The sequence below is a fragment of the Pteropus vampyrus genome, unplaced genomic scaffold (genome assembly GCF_000151845.1).
Source record: "Pteropus vampyrus isolate Shadow unplaced genomic scaffold, Pvam_2.0 Scaffold505, whole genome shotgun sequence".
Taxonomy (NCBI): Eukaryota; Metazoa; Chordata; class Mammalia; order Chiroptera; family Pteropodidae; genus Pteropus; species Pteropus vampyrus.
The window spans coordinates 801744-814622 of record NW_011889286.1 but is presented as its reverse complement, the minus strand read 5'-3'; the positions used below and the strand labels follow the sequence as shown (position 1 = coordinate 814622).

General features: G+C 53.0%; 2 protein-coding genes across 2 annotated transcripts; one reads left to right on the top strand and one right to left on the bottom strand.

Annotated features, from left to right (window-relative positions):
- Positions 1–4424: 4424 nt before the first annotated feature.
- Positions 4425–5910, top strand: APOC3 (apolipoprotein C3). The gene is made up of 3 exons (XM_011383196.2): positions 4425–4506; positions 4643–4766; positions 5787–5910. Exons 1-3 carry the CDS (start codon positions 4452–4454, stop codon positions 5908–5910), a joined length of 303 nt encoding a protein of 100 aa, XP_011381498.1. The 5' UTR covers positions 4425–4451.
- Positions 5911–8480: 2570 nt separating this feature from the next.
- Positions 8481–10804, bottom strand: APOA1 (apolipoprotein A1). Its single transcript, XM_011383190.2, has 4 exons — positions 10423–10804; positions 10138–10189; positions 9792–9945; positions 8481–9156 (listed from the first exon to the last, which is right to left on the bottom strand). Exons 2-4 carry the CDS (start codon positions 10178–10180, stop codon positions 8556–8558), a joined length of 798 nt encoding a protein of 265 aa, XP_011381492.1. The 5' UTR covers positions 10181–10189; positions 10423–10804; the 3' UTR covers positions 8481–8555.
- Between the last annotated feature and the right edge of the window lie 2075 nt (positions 10805–12879).

Genomic DNA, 12879 nt, shown 5'->3' with positions numbered 1-12879 from the left:
TTGCATCTGGACTCCCCACTTACTGTCTGTAACCTCGGGCAAGTCTTTTAACCTCTCAGCCTCAGTTGCCTCCTGGGCTATGAAGATTCCATGCGATAATCTGTGTGATGCTGGGAACAGTGTCTGGTGCGTCGTCAGTGCCCATCGAGCATTAGCCATGTGCTACCACTGAAAGACTGACTCCCTGTGGTACAGACCCATTGGCCTTAGTCCTGCTCCCAAATCAGGCACAGTCCAGCTTGGGTGAGCAAAAGTTTGGTGCTCAATGCCACCATCCCTTTCCCTGCTGCCCCCAGGCCAGAGGTGAGGAGGACAGTGAGTCACCTCAGCTGCAGTCTGACCTCCTGGACTTACAATCTGGGCAGCGGGTGACGCCAGCGTGTGACACGTTGAGTTTGCCCGTCTCCCTCACAAGGAAGTACATGCACTGGGAGTGTCTGTGCCCGTTTGAGCGTATCTGAGAGTGTCTGCAGGATGTGAACAGATTCCTATAAGTGTGCAGATATATTAGCCGTCTGTAGGCACAAAGCTAAGGCCTGGAGCGAAAGGACTGGTGCAGGCAGTGCATGTACCTGTAGCTGTGGGGAGGCTGTGCTGCCTGCCTCCTGATATTGGGTGGGTGGGATACCATTAATGATGCATGTATTTCCCACAGTCTGTGGGCATGTTTTGTATCAGTCTGTGAACAGATTAGTGCTGGCGGGCGGAGGGTGCGGTACGGGGAGGTCAGGAGAATGAGAGCTCCATGCCCAGTCTCAGAGGGGGCAAGTGCTGACAGAAAGAGCAGATTCTGCCTTTGCTGGGCCTCTGGTTCTCTTCGGGCCGGGCCCTATGAGTCAAGGGATGGCCACACTGGGAAGCACAAAGGGCCTGTGTAATGTTGGGTGAGTTGCGTCCCTCTTTGAGTTTCATCTCCTTGTTTGTACAACAGATAGACCTAAAGGTCAGTGAGGCAATCAGGCTGATAGTCTTGCATCACCTACAGCCCCCCTCTCGTCCCCCAACAAGCGTCAAACCAGGGGTTAGCCCAGAGATTGGAGTCAGGAGGGGACAGTTCAGGCCCAGTTGGAGACAGGCTCAGCCAGGGACAGGCAAGTCACATGGACACATGTCTCCCCACATGCTCCACACCGAACCTTGTACCAGGGCAGAATTACAGGGGGTTGTTCATGTTATGATAGGAAGGATCTGGCTAAAAACTAGGAGGAACTTCCAGCGTGGAGTGACATGGTGAATCGGGGCCTCTGGCTGGGAGGGCTGAATCAGAACTGCCCCCATCCAGCCTAGTGGCAGGGGCAAGGATCACAGAAATTCATGTACAAAGCCTCACTTGGATGCAAGCAGAAGCCAAGAGAGTCACCTCAACCCCAGAGGACCATTTATGGCCCCAGCTGGTCAAGCTTCCCCCTGTCCCTACTGGTTACTCCCTAGAATGGATCTGTGGACCAAGCGTAGAGCAGTCTCCTCAGTCTCTTGTTCCAGGGGAGCCGGGTAGGAGGGAGGGAGAGGAGAAAGGAAGGAGAGGCAGCTTAGTCTGGCCACTGAGAGGGCTCCTACCCTGCAGAGATCCAGGCTGGAGCTGCTAGGAGGGACACAGGCACTTGAAAGAGATGCGGTCCCAGGCCTCAGGGCATGCCATGATCCACCTGCATGGGCCCACACACCTGGTTTCTCTACCCAGCTCAGGAACACCCTACTGTGTTTCTCTGCTGGCCTCCCTGGACTCCATGGGCACACTGCCATGCAGGAGAAAGAGCACGGGCTCCTCTAGACCTCCACATACATGGAAAAGGAGTTGGAGGTATCAGGGTTAAAGGATCCAGCCATCTGATTCTAGTATGCCCAGCGGGGAGGAATTTGTCCACCAGCCCAGCCTGGACTCTGGATTCCCACTGTGGCCCTCACCTCTGAGGCTGAGGAACAGGCCAGAATAGAAAAGGAAAGTGGGCACAGTTGCCTTCTACCTTCCCCAATGCCCAAATCCTTCAGTGACCTTCTAATCACTTTCCTTCCCTTCCTACCCATCATGAAAATCCACGCTCAGAAAGAAATATAAAAAGGATTTTCTCTGATGTATGAGTGGCTGATAAGTCTCCAAGCTGTTTAGTACCAGAGCAGGTGTTTGAAGACCTGGATTCTTGTTTTGTCTCTACCACCGATGGACCGTGTGCACTTGGGTACATCTTTACCCCTTAAGCCTTAGGTTTCTTATCTATAAAGTAGAGTTAATGTCTACTTCATAGGAATCTGAATAATTGAATTTTAACAGAAAACAAGGTCTAAGCCAAAGCAATGAATCTCTATTAGAGGAATTTCAAGACTCAGCCATGGATAAAGAATTCTGAGGGTAGGGCCAGGCCATTTTCTCAGGCCTCTGAGTTCACACTGCGGGGTTAGTTACTTCTTCCTGAAAGGGTGGCTGACTGCCAAAATCTCAATTTCTACGTTGGAAGCTCCCTCTACCTGTTGACTCTACTGTCAGGGGAAGGGCAAGGTATTTGAGAGGAAGAGAGAGAGGTTCAGCGAGCCCTCTTCGTGGACCACTAGCTTTCTATATATCTCCTGTACTTTTCACCATAGCTCTGGCATATCAGTATTCTATCTTTATTTTATTGAGGAGAAAATTGAGGCTCTGAGGTGTTAAATCTCTGGCCCTGGGTCATATGAGTAAATGCCAAAGGCATCATTTAAGCCTTGGATTTCTTGGCTCTGATGTCTTAGCACCCAGAAGACAAAGTCCCTTGAACTTGCCATCCAGGCCATGGCTCCCAGTGTGGGTCCAGTGGATATCTTCTCCCGAGAAGGGCCTGAGGTCTCCCTGAACAGCCAATGGCCCCTGCAGAGCTCCTCTGTGCCCTCTTCCCACCAGATTGGCCTCTCCACAGCCGTGGTTCCTTCCAGTTGCCCACCCAGCCAGGGAGGCTATGAGGGCTGCTATTTTCAAGCTGAAGAAACTGCTGCCCGCGGTGAGAGGTACTCAGCGCTGTGAATTGATCACAGCTGCCAGTTTGGGGAAGGCCCCAGCCACTAGCCCAGCTCCCACTCTAGGGAATGTTATCAGTGGGTCCAGAGGGCAAGGTGAAGAGAGGGGAGGAGGGACAGGACAAAGGCCTTGGGCTCAGAGTGGCCTTGGCCTGTTCTCCCACCACCCTCTCACCTGGGGCAGCTCAGGGAGGCCTCTGGGTAAGCAGCACCATATTGAAGCCAGAGATGGAGAAGCTGAGGAGGGTGACTGTGAACTCAACTGTGTCACTCTCCCCACACAAGCCTCTGCCTTTTGTGACTTCACTCTAGACGCCCCAATCCCAATGCCCTGAGTTGCTCCCAAGTCTAAAGAAGCCCATTATCCTTTCAACCCTACTCCCACCCCAGTCCAGGCTGTTTTCAGGACTTGGGGGTGGGGGGAGGAGGGATCAATGTGAAGGGCTAACGTGGGACCAGAGGCCTCTGGTTTGTCCCCTAAGCCCCTCTCCTATGTCACCAGCTTCTTCCCAAGGAGCCAGGCTGCTCAGAAGGAACAGGGTCTCCCCAGGCTCCACATATCCCCAGTTCCTGAGCCTTCTGGGCTACGGTTATGGTAGGAAGTGGCATGGGCACTCACAGCCTTCCAGAGATTTCCCAACTCTCCCAGCAGGCCTGGCTGCATCTGGCCACCCTGCCTCAGGCCCTATTCTAAACTGATCGGCAGGTGACCTTTGCCCGACTTGCATGCCGCTCTGGGGATAATATAAAACAGGTCAGAACCCTCTTGTCTGCCTACTCAGTTCCTTCCAAGAAGCAGCTGCTCCAGGTAATGCCCCTGCGCAGGGGGAGGTGGGGGACAGGAGAGCAGGATAGAGAGGGCCTGAGGAGGGTCTCTGCTGGCCCAGCCAGCAAAGCCTGGAGAGGAGTTGGCTAGAGCCAAGGAAGACTTAGGGCTTGATGAGTAACCCTGACCCCCGATTGCACACGGGGGAAACTGTGTCCCGTGGAGAGGAGGTCAACCACCCACAGCTACGTGGAGTGTGGTTGCAGACCTGGGACTGAAACTGGCTCCAATTCTGTTCGCTTTCCCCCCGTTCTGCATGTTTAGGACTGGAAGAAACCTTTAGACACCCCAATCCTATCCCAGACCAAAAAAAAAAAAAAAAATGCCTGGAGAGGGGCAGAAATTCACCCAAAGTCATGCAGCATGTTAGTGGCAGAAACCAGACCAGAACCCAAGTGTCCTGATTCCTAGTCTGGTGGGTTTTCTTCTCTATTCATCCCACTCCTCTCACTCCGTCCAGATCCCCCTGAGCCTCCATCTGAAAGCCCTTCACCCCTGTGCCAGCGTGGGTACAGTCCTCTCGGCCTGGCTTGACGACTCAGGTTCCACCTTAGGGGCCATACCACTTCCCTGGGGAGGGCCTAAAGGTGGGAGGATTTGGGGCACCACTCACAGGACGCTTCCCTGCAGGAACAAAGGTGCCATGCAGCCCCGGGTCCTCCTTGTTGCTGCCCTCCTGGTGCTCCTGGCCTCTGCCCGTAAGCAGCTCGCGGAGACTGGGCTGGGGGAACCTTGGGAGGTGGCTTGGTGATCCTGGACACTGACGGAGGCTGAGCAGGAGCCACGGGCTTCCCAGAGGCTGATCCACCCCACTCAGCCCTGCTGTCTTCTCAGGAGCCTTGGAGCCCGAGGATGCCTCCCTTCTGGGCTTCATGCAGGACTACGTGCAGCAAGCCAGCAAGACAGCCCAGGCCGCGCTGACCAGCATACAGGAGTCTCAGGTGGCCCAGCAGGCCAGGTACACTACTCTCACTTCCCCATCCCGGGCTCCAGCTCCCTCAGCTCCTACCTGCCCCAGACTTGGTGACCGCCCCGGTAGTGGGGCTGTGGCTCTCCTGTACCCAGCCAGGACCTGTGCCTCTCTGAGCCTCCATGTTCTGGTCTACAAAACAAGGGTCCCTCCCAGGGCTTTTTCAGGCTGCCTTGGAGAGATGCCAGAGGTATCTATTTCCTCCTGACCTCTTCTCCCTTCGTCGTCCCTCCCTTTTCCCTCCGGTGCCCTGCGTGGCTCTAAGGAAGGCCACTTTAGCCCTTACTCCCATCTTCCTTTACTAGTAATCTGGCTAGAGGTTTGGCTGGGAGTCTCCATGGTGTTTGTGTGTGTGTGTTTCTGCCTCGTTCTAAGCCCTGGGCTCCACGTGAGCAGGAGTCTGTCCTTCCTCTACCACCCTGCCCCTGCCCACTAGTCCTCTCGCCACCTCCACTCCACTGGCACTGGCCGGCATTTACGTAGCAGGGGCATTCACAAACATTCTTAGTCCTCAGAACTAGCTATGGGGTAGCTAGTTCTGGGAAAATCAAGACTCAGAGAGGTTAAGTGACCTGCCGCGATCACACAGCTAATCAATCTTCTGATGATTTTCCAAATGAGAGACTGCTTCCCTCTGCTCCAACCCACTCAAGAGCCACCAAGTTGTGAAACTCTAGTGGGCATCATTTGCCTAGAATAGAATGACAGCCCTGCCCAGTCAGTCCTCTCCAGCTTGCCTCAAACCAGTGGGGACACAAACGTCTGCCCCAATCTGAAGAAACAAGGGCTAGACTTGAGCTAAGGCCCCATCACCACCTTCTGCCTCTCTTCTGCCTGGATGGAGCTATAGGGGACCCTGCCTGAGGTCTCAGGGGTGTTGCTGGGTGAGGTTGAGAGGGTGGGCGAGAGGCAGTGTGGATATGGTCGGGGGCCCCCGTGGTGGCTGCTGCTCACAGACGAGCTCTCACCCCCACCTCTGTTGCTCTCCCTTATTGATTTAACCCCTAGGGGCTGGATGACCGATGGCTTCAGCTCCCTGAAAGACTACTGGAGCACGCTTAAGGACAAGTTCTCCGAGTTCTGGGATTCGACCCCTGAACCCACACCAGTTTTACCCTCTTTGGTCGCCTGAGACTTCGACTGTCCAGGTCTGCCTGCCTATTCATCCTGCTGGCTCCTTGGGTCCTGCAGCCTTCAGAGCTGCCCCCGAAGTTCGCTTGAAAGAGACAGCATTCTCAGTGCCTTCCCACTCCAACCCCCAGACCTGGCCCCCCCGCTCCCAGGCATGCTGTCCTCCCAATAAAGCTGGACGAGAAGCAGCGTGCTGTGAGTGGGACATCCCATGGGTGCCATGTGTGTTTGGACGTGGGCATGTTTGGGCTGTTCTGTGGGCGTGCGCTGGACTGACTCCCACTCGGGCAGGCCTGGGGCCAGTGCCTTACCCACTTCTTAGTGCCTGGGTGGTGTCTGAGCCTGAATTTCTTCATCTAAAAGGCAGGAATAACCCTACCACGTACCCTGCCTGCCTTGACAGGTTTACGTGGAGGAGCAAACAGGATGATAGGTTTGACACTATTTTGATAAACTGTCAAACGCTGTACAACATGATGTGAGAATGTATTCTGTGCCAGGCACTGTGCCTGGCATTTTTATGTCATCATGAGAGATGTGATTATATGTGTTCATCAAAATTATGCGGCTGACTTGAACTACCTGGGTCATCTGGTCATCTCAACCACACTCAAGGGAAGGAGGCCTCTGGCATAGTGGTTGGAATAAGATACAACTAGGCTCTGGTTTTGGCTCCATCACGTTATAGCAACCTGTTTCTTATCTGTAAAGTGGGCACAATAATACCCCCTTCATTATAGGTTTGTTGAATGAATGAATGAAATGAGAGTGTAGCACCTGGTACATCAAAGGTACCTGGGAAATTGTTGTCATCATCGCTATAGGCTGAGCTGACTGTCCCCTTGGGACCAGGATTGAAGTGGGGAGCCAGTGTCCTGGGAACTAAGAAGGAATGCAAGGTTACCCACAGAGGCTGCTTCGCTCATGTCCCCACTACCCAACAGATGATCACATCAGAGAATTCCAGGCTCAGAAAAGTGAAAGCACCTACCCAATGTCACGGAGTCAGCAAACGGCAGAGCCGGACCTCTGTCTTTATTTTGCTCAGCTGACACAGAAATAAAGCTTAGTTACTCTTGTGCCAGGTGTCGGAGAGCTACCTGACGGAGCTTGGTGGTGTTCTCACATCCAGCCCCACTCAGAGATGTCTGCTCTCTCTTTGGAAATCCACTTGGGCTTCTCTTCTGGCCCAATTGTCAAAGGACCCCAGCACCCACACCTGTGAAATGTTCTCACCTAAATCTGGGCTTAATACCTGTTGTTGTAGCTCAGGATGGTTAGCAGCTAAAAAGCCTGCTTCTTTATCCAAGAGTTGTTAAGAAACACTAGAGATGGAGGAGGTGTGATTATCAGTGGCCTGCACCAAGGGACAAAAGCTCCTGAAGGGACAGGGTAGGGAAGGTTCCGTGAAGGCACTGCCCACATCTTTGAAGATCTGTGAAGCCACGTGCACAGGAGGCTATAAGTACCTGAGTGTGAAGAAGGACTGGCTATGAACAGGGATGTACACAAGAATTTGCGTGCATACGTGCATACCCCAACAAACTTGAGAGCCTGGCCACACACTTGTTTTGTTTTGTTTCGTTTTAAATAACCCTGAATGCCCGGGGAAAAATGGGTCTGAAAAGGGCAACCTAGCCCATCCTGCTCTTCAACTTTGGCAAATGATTTCCCATCTCCAAGCTTCAGCTTATTCATCCGTACCATGGTTTTAACGGCTGTCTACCCAGAATTTTGGGAAGGACGCAGTGAAATGATGGATGTTGAAAGCATCTTGAAAATAGAATGTGCTACTTCCCTGTGAGAGGTAGTGATTATTTTTTCTGACTCAGGCTAGCGCTCACAGAAAGAAGGGGGGGCAGGGCTTGGAGCTCCATGGGTGGGCTGGCTGGCTTGCACAGCTGTGCCTAAGGACACAGAGGCTGTTTCTGCGTAGGGTAGGAGTGTGAGTGGCAGGCTGCCCGTGTGAAAAAATAAAAAGGAAGTGTTTGTTTAAGCATTATTGAATTAATAAGGGAGGAAGGAGCAAGAGCCACGGTCTTCATTTGAATCTGCCCAAATCCTTCAAGTTCCACTGGTTCCTTGAGGGCCACCCCTGCCATCCCAGAGGCAGAGAGCTGGGAGAAGCTCCTGCCTTCTGTCTATGGGAACACCTCTGGGGACCCACTTCTCCCAGCAAAGCCAACCGTGCCTCCGGACTCTCCTCAGACAGGGCTGCAGCATTTATTGTTTAAGGCTCTTTCAGGACACTTAGCATTGGATTATCTGTCGCTTTGCCTGGAACTCTATTATTCCTTCCTGTTACCCCTTTGGAAAGAGTCATACTACCTCACTCCTAAGCAGCCAGATCCTAGCAGCTCCTCCAACATTGACTAAGACCCTGAGAGGCCCATGTTCAGAGTTGAGCTCAGACTGGAAAATAAACAGGGCCCTTGCCCAGGCTTCCCCAGATGTTTCCTCCAAGGGCTCTGAGTCCATACCCATTTTTCCGAGAATTTTTTTTTTTTTTTGAGAACTTTTTAGTGCTTAAAAATCATAATTGAAGCTTCAAAAAACATACAACCCAATACATATGTCCCGCTTTGGAAACTTTTATTCCAAGAAACCGAATGATGCAAAGGGGAGTCCCAGCGGGCGACGGGTGGCTCACTGGGTGGTCAGCTTCTTGGTGGCCTCATCGATGGCGGTCAGGACGCTGACCTTGAAGCTCTCCCACACAGGCAGCAGGCCCTGGCGGAGGTCCTCCAGGGCTGGCTTAGCCTTCTCTCCGAGCGCTCGCAGCTGCTCGCTGGCTTTGCTCTGGTACTCAGATAGGACGCTGCCGCTGTCCTTGAGCATCTGCAGCCGGCTGGCCAGGCGCTGGCGCAGCTCTTCGCTGTAGGGGTTCAGCTGCTGGCGTAGCGCGTCCACGTGAGTGCGCGCGCGGTCGCGGAACTCCTCGCCCAGCGGGCTCAGCTTCTCCTGCAGCTCCTGGAGCTTCTGGCTCGCGCCCTCGTGGAGCTCCTTGCCCAGCGGCTCCACCTTCTGGCGGTAGAGATCCACCTCCTCCTGCCACTTCTGTCGAAACTCGTCTAGGTAGGGCTTCACCTTCTCCTTCATCGCCTCCAGATCCTTGTCCATCCCCTGCCTCAGCACCTCTGTCTCCTTTTCCAGGTTATCCCAGAACTCCTGGCTAACCGGGCCCAGCTGTTCACGAAGCTTGGTGACCGTGGTGCTCAAGGTGTCCCAGTTTTCCAGGAGTTTCATGCTAGAGGTGGGGAGAGAAAGGGCCTCAGAGGGGACCTCCCAAGCACCCTGGACACCCCGGAGCTGCAGACCCAGCGCCGCAGCTTACCTGTGGTGAGACCTGGACAACACCTGCCCCTGAACATGCAGTAGCTGTGGGTCAGACCAGGGCCTGGCCTCTTCCACACACTGTGGCACCTAATGCACCCCCCACCCCGCCCTCCACCACATCCCATTGTACAGGTGGACTGAAGAGCTAGTGAGAGACAGCTGGGTTTGGTATCCAGTCTCATCTGTCCCCAAAGCTGGGCCGTTTAAGGACCTCATCTCTATGCTTCCAGACTATTCTCTGCCCTGAAGACAGGCATCCCTGTGGCTGGAGGGCAGCAGAGAAAGGAGTTAAGAATGGCAAGGGTCTCGTTGCACTCGTAAGCAGAACGTGGAGCTGTGATTACTCACTGGGCAGTGCTGGTCTGTTGCTTGCTACCCGTCCCAGCCTTCTATACGGCCCATCAAATAGCAAGTGGGGATTCGATCGATCTGGCTACATCTTCCTACAGGCCATACTGTCCTTTAGACCAGCAGTCCCTGCCCCGGCCCCCGGCCCCAGACCCCAGACCCCAGACACCCCAGACTGGGTCCGGGCTGGGTCCTTACTTTAGCTGTTTTCCCAAGGCGGAGGCTTCAAACTGGGCCACATAGTCTCTGCCGCTGTCTTTCAGTGAGTCCACATACACGGTGGCTAAATCCTTCACTCGATCCCACTGTGTCTGAGGTTCATCTCGCTGCCAGAAATGCCCTGCCTGGCTCCCTAGGGGTGAGAAGGGAGACTCAGATCAGGCCAGCTCTGGGCAAGATTGGAGCTGAAAGGCCAGGCTTGAAGGCAGGAGAGGGGGCAGGGGCTAGTGAGAGATCCTGCTCCTTGTGCCCAGGCAGGTAGACTGCAGGGGTTTAGGGAGAAGGACCTCCCGATGGTTGGCTTCCTAGGTTGGGGGACACCTACCCGTGAGGAAGAGCACGGCCAAGGTCAGTACCACAGCTTTCATCTTGGTGACCTGGAGGAGAAGAGGGGCCTGGCTGAGTGGGTGGGCCTCTGGCATGGAGGAACTCTGTATTCCCCCACTCATTCCAGGCAGGAGAGGAGGAAGAAGGTCTTGGAGTGAGAGATGGCCTCAGGTACCCAGAGCTCCAGCATGAGGCAGAGTCTGGAGCCACTATCCCAGAGTCTGAGATTCAAATGCTAGAGCTTGGGAAGTCAGAGGAGCTTGGGGCAGGAAGCAGCACTTACCTGGAGTGAGCACTTTCAGCGGTGGCTGAGCAGTAGCTCTCCCTGGGCCTATTTATGTCTCCAGCAGGGGCTGGGCTGGGAAGGTGATAAGTCCAGCCCAGGCTTTGCCACTGCTCACTGGTCCCGGCTGAGATGTGGAACCTAGAGTTCAAGGATCAGCTCTGTCCCTGGGGCCGGGCAAATAGAGTGGGCAAACAGGAAGCTGCGGGGGCTGCAGGGCCAGGGATCAAGAGTTCAAGAATGGGTGAGACAGGGTGGTTGCAGACTTGCAGGTCCCCAGGGTGGGGGGTCAGCTGAACCCATCCCTTTCTCCCTGGTGGGAAGTGTGTTCCAAGCCATTGTCCATTGTGCTTCCCAGCTGGGGAGAGGAGGGAAGGAAGAAAAATCCACAAACTGGCCAGGCAAGGCAGGCACTCCTTAGGAGATGCTCCCCTCACATTCCAGGGAGATGATTTTACATCTCCCCCTCCCTCCCCCTTTCTCCCGCCCCCACAAGGGCAAGACAGCTCTCCCACCAGCACTCTGTTGAATCTCTAATCCCAACAGATTCACCACATCTCCTTCCAGACCCCTGCAGAACTCTGAAACCCTTAACCAAAGGGAACCTGTGGTGCTAGGGAGCTGCCTGGGGAGAGTGGAGAGTGTTCAGTGGCTCCCAGACTTTGAGATTTCAGAGACCTCTAATATTTCCAAATTCTAGAGACCAACACAGAGTTGCCAACTTTTTTTTGGCTAACACCAAAATAGGACTTAATCTCAGAATAAAGGACAGTCACTTAAAATCGAATACATATATCTTTGTATGGTTCATATTTGATCACACATGGGTGAGCCCTGAGGGATCACTGATGTGGGAAAAATGCATTTGGTCCAGAGGTAGCAGGAGAACTACCTTCTCATTTTATTTTGCCTCCAACTCGCAAAATCCTGGATGAGGATGGTGAGCCAGTTATGTAATCTCTCTGAGCCTTGGTTTTCTATCAGTGAAGTGGAGACAAGAATGGCTAGGTTTGTTGGAGGCCCCCATGAGATCCTGTAAATGTAAAGTGCTGTGTGTTTGTTGGTATTTGCAGCACCATTTTGTAAGGTTTCTCCTGAAAGGTCCAGGACCTCCAACACCAGGTCACTGACAGGACCTGAGTCATAGAACTTCTTTATGTCCAAGCTGGAGGAACTTTGAGATCAACTACTCCAGCCTCCTCCCACCCTGTCTTACAGATGAGGAAACTGGAGACAGCGAAAGGAACTTGCCCAGTGTCTTTGATCTTCCAGGGCATTGGAAGAAGGACTGAACTTACAACCTAGGTCTCTGGACTTGGGACCCCAGGCAGAAATGTGCCGTGCACCACCTGCCCAAGAAATTCCCTCATGAGCTTGGTGCCACTATCTGCCAGATTCTGGAATGGTGGGGCTCCAGGCTTCTCCCATTGTAGCCAGTCTCATGCCTTTCACCTCAGTGAAGAAAGGTTTAGAGCCAGACAACCTTAGGTTTGAATCCCAGCTCTGCCACTTATTATCTGTGTGTCCCTGGGCAAGTTACAGAACCTCCCCACAAATCAGTTTCTTATCTGTTAAATGAAGATAATTGTAGAATATGCCAACTCCTAGAAGTACATGAGGGTTATATGTCTGGCAGGCAGAATAATGGTCCGCCAAAGATGTCCATGTCCTGCTCCTTGGAACCTGTAAACTTACATGGCAAAAGGGACTTTGCAGATGTGATTATAAGGACCTTGAGATGGGGTAGTTATTCTGGGTTATTGGGGTGAGCCCATTGTCATCACAAACATCCTTAAATATACAAAAAGGAGGCAAGAGAGGCAGTCAGAGAAGATGAGAGGTTGGAAGCAGAGGTCAGAGTGATGTGATTGCTGGAAGGAGGCCATGAGCCAAGGAATGTGGGCAGCCTCTGAAGCTGGATGAAGCGAAGAAACAGATGACCCCCTAGAGCCTCCAGAAGAAACACAGTTCTGCTGACACCCTGATTTTAGCCTCATGTGACCCATTTTGGACTTTTGACCTGCAGAACTGTATTGTAAGATAATATATTTGTATTGTTTTAAGCATTAAATTCGAACAAGTATGGCAAAACTGAAAGGTACCTGGCACTTAGTACACAGTAACTATTCTGTGTCCCAGAATCCCAGTCTCTGGCATTTTACCCCCTCACTCCCACTGATCACACCTGCATGGTCATACCTGAGCTAAGACCTTGGCTTCAGGCAGCAGAAGTAGGGGAAGGCAGAGAATCCTTCCTCTGTGTGGCCCTGACTTGCAGACGCTGAGATGTGAGATCTCTGTTCAGGAATTCTCACCTTCCTGGCTCTGGCCTTTGAAGGCACTGGGCTGGGGAGTGCTGTTTGACAGCATCTTACCAAGCAGGAAGGTTCCTTTTTAAATAAACTTATTCACTAGTATGTCTACTCCATTTCACTAAGTTATTTGGATTAAACTAGC